The 13,102-nt window shown below is 40.7% G+C and overlaps 1 protein-coding gene across 24 annotated transcripts in view; it reads left to right on the plus strand.

The window, feature by feature from the left end:
- Positions 1 to 12,780, plus strand: part of lrrfip1a (leucine rich repeat (in FLII) interacting protein 1a) — a 58,060-nt gene extending 45,280 nt beyond the window's left edge. For 21 of the 24 annotated variants that reach the window (XM_039817616.1, XM_039817615.1, XM_039817618.1 and 18 more), the window contains 5 exons: positions 62 to 154; positions 410 to 502; positions 692 to 784; positions 1,798 to 1,942; positions 5,185 to 9,428. In XM_039817616.1, coding sequence (XP_039673550.1) covers positions 62 to 154; positions 410 to 502; positions 692 to 784; positions 1,798 to 1,942; positions 5,185 to 8,186 — 3,426 coding nt within the window. In that variant the 3' untranslated portion in view covers positions 8,187 to 9,428. Of the gene's footprint in view, positions 1 to 61; positions 155 to 409; positions 503 to 691; positions 785 to 1,797; positions 1,943 to 5,184; positions 9,429 to 10,952; positions 11,074 to 11,170; positions 11,251 to 11,342; positions 11,448 to 11,552 lie in introns of those variants that run through there. The other 3 variants (XM_039817628.1, XM_039817633.1, XM_039817639.1) reach the window with 2 other exon arrangements.
- Positions 12,781 to 13,102: the final 322 nt, after the last annotated feature.

The following is a 13,102-nucleotide window of genomic DNA, read 5'->3' on the forward strand; positions in this document are numbered from 1 at the left end:
AGATGTTCATAATGAAAACAAAGGGGTTATTGGTTTTCAAGCTGTCTCTTGTTCCTCACAGGAATACGAGCGAGAGAAACATGCCCACTCTGTGCTTCAGTTCCAGTTCAATGAAATGAAAGAGACGCTAAAACAAAGTGAAGAGCTGCTCAACGTGAGTATTTGTCCTCCAGTGTGAATGTGTGTCACTAAGACTGGGAGGTGCGGAAATGGAGCCTCCCATTGGTTTAAAAGACAGAAATTAAGAAGAGAGACTGGCAGCCTTTTACGCAATTTGTCCCTTAGTAAGGCAGCATATCCCCCACATGCATTTCACAGCTTTCTTTTTTCACAAACTGTATATATGCATGCACTGTTTTTGCTTTCTCTCTCTACATCTCAGACTTGATTTCCTTTTCCTGCTGTTTAGGACATCCGTCAGCTGCGTATGAAACAGGAAGGTTTTGTTAGAGAAATATCTGACCTGCAGGAAACGGTGGAGTGGAAGGATAAAAAGATTGGGGTACGGCCTGGGAGCCCTGGTCCAGCAGTTTTGTGTTTCATTAACTTTATCACATTCAGCATTTGCTTTTGCTTAATTCAGTATCTCCTTTGCATGAAACTGAACGCCAGCTTTTTACTTTCACTTCTTTTCACCTCTTGTACACTTTCCCCTTTCTTTCTTACTCTGCCACTTGGGGGCTCTGCTCAGGCCTTAGAGCGACAGAAAGAATACACAGATGCAATCCGAATTGAGCGAGATGAGCTCAGAGAAGAGGTGGTGCAGCTGAGAGACATTTTGAAGGTACTCAGTCTAGGGCTGCACGATTATGGCCAAAATGATAATCACGATTATTTTTGATCAATATTGAGATCACAATTAATTATCACGATTATTTGTTGATTTTTAACCAGAACATTTTTTATTGTCACATAGGCTAATTATAACTGCTTTCACATTCATATTGTGCTACATTCCTGCTAATACATCCATATTGTGCTATATTCCTGCTATTACATCCATATTGTGCATCCATATTGTGTTACATTCCTCCTTTGTTGAAGGATACTATGAAGGAATATGCCATTTCAGCTGTTGTGCGACCGCTTTCCACACATGCGCGTTTGCCGTGAAAAGATACAGGCAATGCAATTTTCTGTTCATGTTAACGGCGCATGTTAAAATCCCAGTATCTACCAGACGAAATAGCAACTGGGATTCCGGTGCCTCATTATGGTGCCACTTAAATGTCTGTGTTGCGCTCTGATGCTCCAAAACAGACGTTGGAGGCAACAGAAACATCGCTGCATGTCACGCTAGTAACACTAATAACAAGTTACACAGCAGGTAACGTTAGCCTACCGTTAGCTAGAGTAGTAGTGGATTAAACACGGTTTGATTAATTATGCAGCCCTAACTCAGTCGGTGTAAGAATGCTTATTTCAGCCTGATGTGTCAAGTTGTGAGTAGCAAATGTAAAACTCTAAAGTGTGAAAATAAAGTTTTGAATATTGTTGTCGCAGTAATTAAAGCTTAAAAAGTAATCGGATCCTGGTTTATTGAAGGTAGAGAGTAATAACCAGTGCAAATGTATTCTTTGTGTACGTGTTGTTGGATTTAAAAATGACCGTTTGGGAAAAAAAAAAAAAAAAAATATATATATATATAAATATAAATATAAATAAATAAATAAATAAATTTAATTAATTAATTAAAATAAAATAAATGAGAGAGTGTGTGTGTGTTGGAACTTGGTTGGAACTTATTTTCAAAGTGTGTAATCTATGGAGCTAATGTTTGACTTTTTATTTTTCTAGAAACATGGAATAGTATTGGGACCTGATCTAAACATCAATGGAGAGGTTGGTGAGGCAGAAGTGGACGGGTCCCCCAGTGCAGACGCTGCTTCCCAACCGGCTCAGGATTCACAGGCTTCCCCAGCGGAGGGGAACAGCATGCTCGGTAAAATAAAAAGTTCTCTTTGCATGGCTTAGCATAAAACTGTCAGAAGACCATCATTCCAAAATGTTTTGAGTAGTAATAGAACAGAAAGAGCATCTACAAAAACTGAGTAATGAGATTACATATATACAAGTAATTATTTTTTTTCACAATTGATATCTGAATTTTCAAATGCTTAATGCTAATTTTGGAATGAATTCTTCCGCTCCCAGTTTTGTACTCCTGGAATGTGAAGTGGTATTAACCTCTGATTTGCAAATACCTGAAAGGATAAGTCTGGTAATATTCTATATTTTTCTTGAGACTGAGAGTTCATTCTTGAGCGTGGAAGCGGATAATGACAAAATCTCACCGCAAGTTCAAAACTTGTTAGCTGTGCTGGAGCTTTCAATCTTAACTTTTAAGTAACATTGACGAAAAGTCCTTTTTCAAAGTGCTCAAAACTATGAAGATTTGAACATCTACAATACCAACCTGTGGACAAACTCTATGTGCTGAGGAAGATTGTGTTACTACTAAATGGACCTTGTTTTGTCAACTATTTTTATTGTTAACAAATTCCTATGACTTGATCCTGCCAACAAGTATTGTGTATCAGCCTGATCCATCGTATTCCTCTCTGCCTTAAAAGTCTATTGTTGCCCAATAACTATTTAAAGCTATTAGAAATCAGTGAGCCACTGATATACTCCATAGAGCACCAAATGCTTATTTTAATTAATTTGCAGCTGAAAATAGTCCCCAAGAAATGCACAACTTGGTACTGTTTGAGTTTTGTTTAAAAAAAATCAGTGACTTGGCTACAGTGATCAGCTGTTTTAGGAAATTACTGAGCTTTTTAAAAAAAAAAAAAAAAGTATTTGTGACCAATTTTTAAACATGTATGCCCGTAGAAGTAACCAATGGGCTTGCGCTATTCACAGGTTAGGAAAGTAGTGAGCGACAGACTAAAGCTTTATTTAGTTATTTTTAATCTTTTTATGGAATTTGTTGACAACCAGAAAAATATAGTGAAATGCCTGCCTTATCCTTTAAGCAACATCTATCCGCCCTCTTGCTTTCCTATAAGAACTAAGGTTCCACTTACAATCTCAGCAACACCTCGCTTTGTCGTCATTACAAATGTTTTGGCTTTTAATTTGTTTCTATTGCACCTTTTTCCATCATTTCAGCTAATGCATATACGTTCTGAATCACTAACTTTGTTAATGCAGGTTGTGTAGGTGTGTGAATGCTACCAGGTCTCTACAGGGTTGATGGTACGAGGCATTTGAGAGTTCTTTGTGCATGCACTCGTTGCACTGTAATGTGTACCTTATGAGCAAGCCCGGTTCCAGAACAAAATGACTTGCTTTAGTGTGCATCTGAAATTAGTTGGGGTTCACCAGTAGCTACACTGCCTGCCGGCAACAGCAATGAAAACCAGTGTAGGTGTTATGGGTCCCAAGCGTTTAGGGCTGGGTATCGTTCAGAATCTTTCGATCCGGTGCCAATTTCGATACCTCAGTTTCGATACCGATTCCTAACGATACTTTTTTCGATACCATATGTTTTAAAATCCATTTCAACATCAACAAAAATACATTAAACACAAAGCTTTAATTCCACCTTAATTGTGAATCAAAACAGTTATCAAAATTAAAAAAATCTGGTAAAACTGCTCACTCATAGTAACATTAATAAAAGTGCCTTGCCTTGCAAGCTCAGCCTGTCAGTCAGTCATCAGGGCAGAGAAACCACCGTTGTGGCTGCTTGTAAGAGGAAGTGGAACGTCAACAGCACCGCGACCGCTTTCGGCTCGCCATTAATATCATATCGCAGCAAACGCTGTCTGCGTGAAGTTTTAAAAAACTGTAACCACACTTGAAACCAACCGTGACTCTGTGTGACTTCAACATAACTGCAGACAGTTTACTCCGTCCACACCTCTCCGTGTGTGTGTCGGTCGGAGCTCCGCTCTGTGTCAATATGCAGAAAGGACAAATAAGCTTGCGCTTACACGCTAAGACGCTTTTGGAACCGAAATTTGGCACCGAAAGATAAAGAATTTTTCGATACTCATAGGATTGGAATATTTTTTTCGATACCATAAAAGTATCGACGTTCGGTACCCAGCCCTACGAGCGTTGTCCCATATGAATAGATCATGCTGGAACGGTAGGAGAAAGTTGGAAACAATAGTAAGAGAATATAGCGTGTTTTTTCTTGTTCTTCCTTTTCAGTAACCGTTTATTATTTATTTGCAATGGTTCCTTAACAACATATTTCTTACAATTACATTCCAGCATATATCCAGTGTCCTTTCTCTCACAAAAAAATAGTTAAAATCTGCTTTGAGTCAATTCAGCTTGAACGATATCACACAGCTAATGAACAATGCCAGATACATAACACATTTTGCAATGTCGATCTCAGATCACATTTTCACTCACTATGACTACTTCTTTATTAGACCACATTATAGCCTACAAGCATTCCTTCTGGCTTTTAATAGCATTACTTATAGGCTACTACTTTGCTTTTGTTGACAGACATTTTTAGCATACATGTGAATGTGTATAAGCAACCACCAGTCTGACACTTGAGAAGACATGAGCAGGTGAACACACTATGAAACTTAGAAGCAAACATAACAAGCTAGTGGTATCAAGTTAACTCAGTCTTTGCTTTTTCTTGGCCAAAGTTAGGTTAGGATAACCATAAACCTTAGCTTTACAAGCCTAACCTGGAACAAGGTGAACTGTATCACTCAATGTATTATTAACAAAGAAAATCTGGCTAGGTTGATTCACACTTACTGAACATTGTGCCGTAATATGAACAGTAGTGTTGCAGTCTGTGAGCTTATTTGTTAACTATTTTATTTGTATTATTATTTGTTATTATATGATATATGATGCAAAATATTACACTGAATGTGCAATGCATGCTTTGGCAACCCTCGTAGAACCGGGCCTGCCTTTAAGCTGCCGGCTTTAGACTTCTTTTGTTGTCGCATTGATGTTCTGGGGATCAATAATTTAATTTCGGTGTTCCTCGTGCCTTCCTTCCTCTTGATCTTCTGTGCTTCTCTTGGTCATCTTGGCTCTGTGCTTTTCTTCCTGGCCACTGAATCAATCAGGTGTTTTGCCTTACCTTGACTTCTGCTGATGCACTTCCTCATGAAGATAACATTTTGAAAATCATATCTTAAGTCAACATTTTCTGTCCCTCTATCACGTATATTCTCCATGATCTCTCAGGCAACACAGAGGAGACTCAGTTGAGAAGTAGCAGAGAGGAAGAGGTGGATCCAGAGCGGCATCAAGAAATGTTTGAAGAAGCCAAAGAGAATTGCTTGAGCACTGATAATCTCTGTAATGTTGCTGGTGTTTCCACCCTGGAAACATCTAGCGAAGAACAGCCAACAGAAGAACAGACGTGCTTAGAAGAAGACAAGAAAAATGCCACAGAAGAAGACACTGTTGAAGAACGTGGCCTCAGCAAGAACTCAAATGTTGACATTAATGACCGATCAATCACAGAGGCCAAAGATATAATCATTTGCAGCCCTGGGCTTCAAGGGATTGTAACAAGTTCTGAGAAAAATGTTCCAGAGAAAGAAAGGCCTGCAGGGGGAGATTTAGGGGAGACAGAAACCAAAAGCAGTAGTGTTGACACCAAGAGCGATGACATTAGAGAGTCATCTAACAACCTTTTTGAAGAGGGAGAAAACAAACAGGAAGATGTTGAGGAAAGTCATTTGAGAAATACAGAGCCATGTCCTCAGCAAATAATCGTTATGACGGAAAGTTTACCGGATCAGTGCGTCCGAGCTGTGGAAAACACCGAACCTCAACCAAAACCTGATAATGCAGAAGATGCAGAGAACGACGAGGCAGGGGAAATATCAAGTAAAACTCAGCCTCAGTGCGCTGCTGCTTCAGGGAAAAAGAAGAAAAGGAAGAGGAAAAGCAAAAAGAAAGGAGGAACTCATGAGGATACGAACCAACAAAAAGATGTAACCGATAAAGAAAGTGACAAAACCGAAATAGACATTGAATCGGCTACAAGAGAGAAAGGGCCAACGGCAGAACCTAAAGTTGATGGTTCTGTTACTGAAACCCTTAGGGGATCAGGGGTGGATCAAGTGAAGAATGAGCAGCACATGCAAGAAACTGAGGAGGTAGATGGAGTAAAAGCAGTGAAACCCACTGAAACCTTTTCTCCCAATGAAACTCTCAAAGAATCAAGAATGGATGATGTTACAGATGGGCACGGCAAGGAACAAACTTTGGGAACTGAGAACGTAGGAGAAGCTGAAGCTGTGGCGACTACTGAAACCTTTTCGCCCAATGAAACTCTCAAAGAATCAAGAATGGATGATGTTACAGATGAACAGAACAAGGAACCAGGTCTGGAAGCTGAAACAGTGGAGGCAGTGGCACCCATTGAAACCTTTTCTCACGTTGAAACTCTCAAGGAAACCACAGCAGATCTCAGAAAGGATGAGCAAGACAAGAAACAAACTTTAGAATTAGAGAAAGTAGATGAAGTGGGGTCTATAACAACTCCTGTTCCAGAGATGGACCTCAGTACTGATCTTATTGACAACTCCAAAGGTGCAGAGAGCTCTGATGATCTTGACAAAGAGTGCGCTTTCAGTAAAGATAACTCTAAAAGTGAAACAAACATCTCAACTAATGACGATGTCATCCTTACTGAATTAGAAAATATTAATAGTGCAGAGGATAAAGTTGGACCTATTGACGAGATGAAATCTGAATGCTCAACTAATAACCCCGAAAACACCTTTGAAACAAGCGGTAATGTTTCAAGCAATGGTGACTTTGCTGCTGAGGACTCTGAATCCACCAGCATTGCTGAGAGTAAGGAGAACATGTCTGTGTCCCTGTCTTCTACTGATGGCTTCACCGACGCTCTCATAAGCTTGTCTGGCTCAGACCTGTCTGCAGCCGTGAACTCAGGCAGCGATGGCACTCCCATCAAGGTTTCTGAGGGAGGTCCCAAGGAGACAACTGAGACAGCCAAAGACGACGATGAGTCAGGAACAGAGAATGAACAAGAATCCTTTTCGCCCAGTGTCATTTCTTCAGCGCTAAAAGCAGACCGAACAGAAAAGGAGGAGCTAAATGAAGGCTTGAGGGAAGCTGAAGGTTTAATCAAGCCAGACAGCTCACATGACGAAAAAAGTGACAGTTGTGACAGTGCATCTTCAACAAAAAAAACTGAAGCATTTGACACTGTCAAGAGTCCGCTGCAGACTGTAGCGCAGGCCGAACTATTGGATGATGTAGAAAGCCAGACATTACAGTGTGAGGGTCAGGTTGATGACTCAAATGTTGAAGTGGCCTCTGAGTCAGAAGAGATCAATACCATTGACATGTTAAATACACTAGCCTCTCGAAAAGAAGCTACTGAAATTGGGTCCTCTCCCGAGCAGAACCACAGTACTGAAGCTGTTGCGGAAGATCCTGAACATGAAAACAGTCAAAATGATGAGCAGAGTGAGACACAGCGACTGCCTGAACCCAGCAAAGACAAGTCTGAGGATAATGATTCATCTCAACCCACCCTGCAGGGGAGCGATGAAGACAACGGTGAAGATGACGAAGGCCTGTCTTTTGATTTTGATGACATGGATGTCGAGGCGGCTGTAGCGACAAGTCTCTCTAAAAATCCGGAACAGGAAGAAGTTGAGGAGGGAGTTGAAGTCATGTCTGATGAAAGCAGCAATGGAATTTCAGTCCAAAGTAAAACGGAGTCCAATGAAAAATCACAAGAAGAGCCAGTTGAAAGAAATGACGAGACGTGTACAGTTGATGGCGGCAACAAGGTACATGAACCAGATACTATGCCTCGAGACAACCAAAACTCTTTGGCTCATGAGGACAACACGTCTGAAAAGGGGGAACATGTGGAAAATGTGTGTGAAAAGCAGAAACCCATGCCTGGGGAAGAAGCAGATGTAGCAGATGAGCCCAGGCACATTATAGAGGAAGGAAAGGTTTTGGATGTTGGAGAGTTGGGTGTGGTTGCAGAGGACATTAACCAGGCGATGTCTCTACCCATAGAGGAAGGGTTAGATGCCATTAAGCATGAGTTGCAGGGTGAAAATTTGGAATTACCAAAGCATGTAGAACAAGTGGCCAGCAACAAAGAGCCACAGCAGACAGGGAAAGATGTGAAGAAAATCAGCAAGAAAGGTAAAGGCAAGGGCAAGGAGGAGTGCAAGATGTCTTAGCTTATAGATGGTATATAGTATAGATATATATTATTAGATCTGCTCTCTACTAGTTTTTACTTAGCTTAGTTTACAAAGTGGTCAAATAAATATGTGCAGAACCTCACAGCACTTTGATTCTTTCCCAAATGAATATTGGTGTAAGTTTGTATATTATTTTAATTAAATCCATCCAACAGTCTAAGGTCCAAACATTAATTTTCATTGAGGTCATATGTGTAAAAAATAGTTTGTGGAGAGATGAGGATGTAAACTGCTTGGTATTTTTTTTTTTTTTCTTTCTTTCTATTGGAAAATACTGTACTTGCTATATCAGGTAACATTATTTTGTTATTGATGCACATTGATCATGCTGCTTGTTATGTCTCATGGGTAATATTGCTCTGCACCTGTATCACACATTTTCTCATGCTACAATTCCAGGATCTCATTGATTAATTTCATAGGTTCAAAATAAAAAACAGATGTTAATTGGTAATTCTCATTAAGGCCCAGTCCACATGAATACAGGTATCCCGTCCACACAAGCACTTTAAAAGAAAAAAAAAAAAGATTTCTGTCCAAATGAAAATGCAGTTGAAGTGCTTTTAAGAGCATGCCAAACCAACAGGCGGCAATATGACCCTAACCCTAAAGCCATGTCAGCCAATCGGAGGCTTCAAAAAAGCTATTACTGTAAGGCTGCACCAACACCTCTGTTTCTCAATATAGTGGAATAGTAACTGTACATTTATGTGTAAGCATGTAAAAAGTCCTGTTAGCAAGGTAAGAACAGGACTATTTTGGCTATTATGTCTGCCATTGCGCGAAATGTTGCCTCATTTGTGACACCACAGAAAGAAGATAACGATACACACTGACATTGGAGGAGTTTTTCAAAAGCTCTGTTTTCAGTGACCTAAAATGCAGTATGCGTGTGGACGAAAGGCCAAAACAAATAGAAAAGGCTATGCTTAAAAAAAAATACCGGTGTACATGTGGACAAGGCCTAAGACCAGCAAAAGGTTGTTACATGTTCAAGCTGTAATGTTGATGGTTAAAATGAAAAATGTTTGGAGACCCTGTTCTATTATCTGGGATTAATACAGCTGTCGTTTGACTTAAACAAAGCCATTTCCATCTATAAGAATGAAATGTATGATAAATGTATGTTTGCATTTTGTTGCACCTAATGGAAAAGATGAATGTGGTGTGTGTCCACACTGAAATGCCAATAAATACCCTGCTGTTACCAATTTAAAATGTTGATCGAAATGCGTTTTTTAGGGAATCTCCTTAAATGACATAATGAAAATCTATGTGTCAGGTTTTACTACCATTATTTTCACTCCGCACATTTACAGATATCTTATTATACCTTATTGTGTGGATGTAGCCCAGCCGGCTGTGTGCTCTTGCATTGACCCTCTTCTCCACAGCACTGTGTGCATGCTAACATTTCCCCTCACACTCGCTCCATCACTCCCCCATGGATGCCTGCTCTGTTGCATGCATCAACCTCCCACCCCGACCCAGCCCCTCTCCCACCATCTCCTTGGCTCCTCCCACCCCTGGTATGTTAACTTGTTATTATTTTGAAGATGGACAGTAGCAATTATGATTTGTTGCCTGTAATTGCGTTGTATTATGGCTTTGTGATGCATGCCGTTCCATTTGAATGAATATGTGACCAAGACCCAGGTCAAATGTCTTCTCAAACATGTGTTTTTATCTTGCAGAGATTCCTCAGAAACTTTTTTTTCAGGAACATTTAAATTGGAAGCAAAATAGCAAGTCAAAGGAGAATTGTTACTTACTAATGACAGACTACAGTATATTACAGTCATGGCAGGCTGTTGTGATGATGGGTTTGTCCCATTACTAGTACAAAATGGAGGTGCCTACAGGTGTTAAGTCTGAAAGTTGCAAATGTCTTTTAAAGGAGTTCAAGAGAAACAGCAGTACATGTTCTTATTGTCAACAAATCCCATGAAAAGACCCAAAACCAACAATGAATTGATCTTACTAACTACTAAGTATTTTCTGTGCATCTCTTCTTCCTCTGTGCCATAGCGCTCCATTGTTGTCCCAACAACAACTTAAACACATCAGTGAGTCACACTGTAGTACTGGCTGACATGGTCCTTCATCACCATGAAAACACACACACTGTAGTTTATTTAGACTCAATCCCACACACACCGTCCTGCTGCTGGAAATACTCACTACAACACCAAATGTGTATTAATCCACAGCTGAAGATAGTCCCCAACAAATGCATTTATAACAAAAATTATAGTTTATTCCTGTTTGAGCAACGTTTGCTAAAAACTACAGTGACCAACTGCTTAAGGAAATGACTTAGCCTTTTTTTTAAAGAAACTATATATTTGTGCACTGTTTTTATAAATATGAATTTCTTCAGGAGGAACCAATGTGCTTGGGGTTGTTCACAGGCAGGGTCGGGGACCCCGAAAGTATCGAGATGGTATTTTCATTGGATTTGTTAACAATAAGAAAAACGTAGAATAATTCCTTTTCCCTTTTTTTAAAAGACAATTGCAATAGATTCTATCATGACATCATGTTATATACTTTCAGTAAACGTTCATGACAGTGTCACGTCACTCTTATGTAGACACCTTAAAGTAAAGTGTAACCAAAAATTCTCAACTGTGAATGTGAGCTGTCATACGTTCCTCATGGAGACGAAGGCGTGCATTAAAAGTTGTAGCGGAGCGTGCAGTTCCTCAGCTGATGTCTTATGTGTTATGGCTCCAATTCCAGGTAAAGAAGCTAAAGTCCCAGCTGGATCAGAAGACACAGAAGAACGGCACAGAGAACAGTTCAGGCCCAGATGGTGAAATACTTGAAAACGGCAATGATCCAAACATTATAGAACTGCAGAGTATGTAAACGTGCATGAAAACTGACCAGTAGTTGCAGTTTGCTATTTCCGTGTCTCCGACAACTCAAGAATGTTTGCTTTTGCTAAATCTTTCCAGGAGATGCAAACAGGCAAATAAGTGACTTTAAGTTCAAACTTGTGAAGGCCGAGCAAGAGGTCACCGCTTTGGAACAAAATGTAAGCGGAGAAGAATTCAGAATTCATAGCATACCTTTTTTTAAAACATGAATATTCTCACCTAAGAAGTTTTATATGTTTTTGGTTTCCAGGTGACCAGACTTGAGGGTCAGGTGACGCGCTACAAGTCTGCAGCGGAGAACGCAGAGAAAGTGGAGGACGAGCTGAAGGCAGAGAAACGCAAACTACAGAGAGAGGTAGAAGTGCCATTTTCCTCACACCGCGCTGCTTACAAGCTAGCCCATGGAACCGCCTCTGTTTTAATTGCAATATATTCTCTCTCTTTCCATTTGACTCCATAGTTGCGCTCAGCACTGGACAAGGTCGATGAACTCGAGTCAAACAACAGCCACCTATCGAAAAGACTGGATAAGATGAAGACTAGTCGTGGCATGGCGCAGACTCCATAGGAACGGCCCCCCACACATCAACTCCACCTTCTCTGTGTCCAAAAACTGGCTCATCTCTTGGAAGAAAAAAAAAAAGATTTTGGGTTTCTCTTTTATCTGCCTGATAGCAACCTTAAGAAAAGAAAACAACAAAAAGGAATCTTAGTTATCATATCCACAGAGTAGAGAACACCAACAAGCAATGTGCCATTTCTTTGTTTTGTTTTCTGTCTGATGAGAATTCTTCGTAGCGCTGCGCACACACCCAGAAAGTACGTCAAGTGGGGAGCGGGATGTTTGTGTACCTCGTGACGTTGGTTGAACCTCTGCACTGCTCTGCTAAAGGGGGGGGGGGGGAGCCCCGGGACGGAACTCCACTCTCCGTCGTCCTGTGTAGCGAGACTCCTTCTGCTGCCTCTCACCAAGATTCAAGATATTTCCTTGTCTTGCTCACACAGAGTCCAGAGAACTTCAAGAAAAGGCCGATCCCGGTGCAGGGAACCAAGACCGTCAACCCGCGGAGAAGACAGGAGTGCTTTGTGTGTGTGTGTGTGTGGGTGTGTATGTGTGTATCGTGAATGAACAAGCAAAATGAAGTGTATTTTCCTCCTTTGCATCCAAAGCCAAACTATTTTTAAAAATGTAAATGTTTGAGTGTTTGTCACTTGTGGTAAAATATAACTGAACAAGACCGGTGGGCAGACAAAAAGGGTTGCTTTGGTATTTTTTACGGAGCAGCCACAAACACAATATAATCATCGCAGTCAAAATGTCACCAGCTTTCAATAGTAGGCCCTTTATGTAGCCAGCAGCCTGATGCAGGTTATTGAATGTCGAACAGCTCGACTCACAGCGTGTACCCGCCCTTCCACTACCATCCAGTCACATCTCTGAGCTTCTTTCTGCTTCATATAGTCAGTCACTGGTTGGCTCTTGTGCACACACACTTAATTGCTGAGACTTGTTGAGGAAATGGGACAGCGGGCACTCAAAGCGGTGTTAGCAGGAGATACTGAACACACTGGGGAGACGCTGCTTCACTGTTTACAAAGCTTTCAAATGTTTGTAAGGAAACATAAAGAACTGTAATCTTTGTGCAATAAAAGTTCAAGCCATATTGGTAACTGCACATGTGCATTAAGTCCTGGCATTGTGAATCTTTTCTTTTATACATTGTCTTTTCCAAATGTTTCGGCTGTTTCCTCCATCAGGGCCATGTTGGAGGCTAAGCGTGACCGTTCCTTCTTCACCTTTTGAGAAAGCAGTTTGGAAAGCTCTGGAACAAGCGGGTAAGTGAGGAGACCTCGAGCTGAGATATCAATATCTGCGTCTGTTTCCCATTTCCTTACACAGTCAGTCCATCTGGTAGTTAAGTACAGCAGCATATTGCTGCCACTGGGACCAACAGAGGATTGCTCAGTCTGAAATATCGTGAAAAAAAAGAGTTTAAATGAGAGCTTTTT

This window comes from Perca fluviatilis, chromosome 12 (assembly GCF_010015445.1).
Source record: "Perca fluviatilis chromosome 12, GENO_Pfluv_1.0, whole genome shotgun sequence".
Taxonomy (NCBI): Eukaryota; Metazoa; Chordata; class Actinopteri; order Perciformes; family Percidae; genus Perca; species Perca fluviatilis.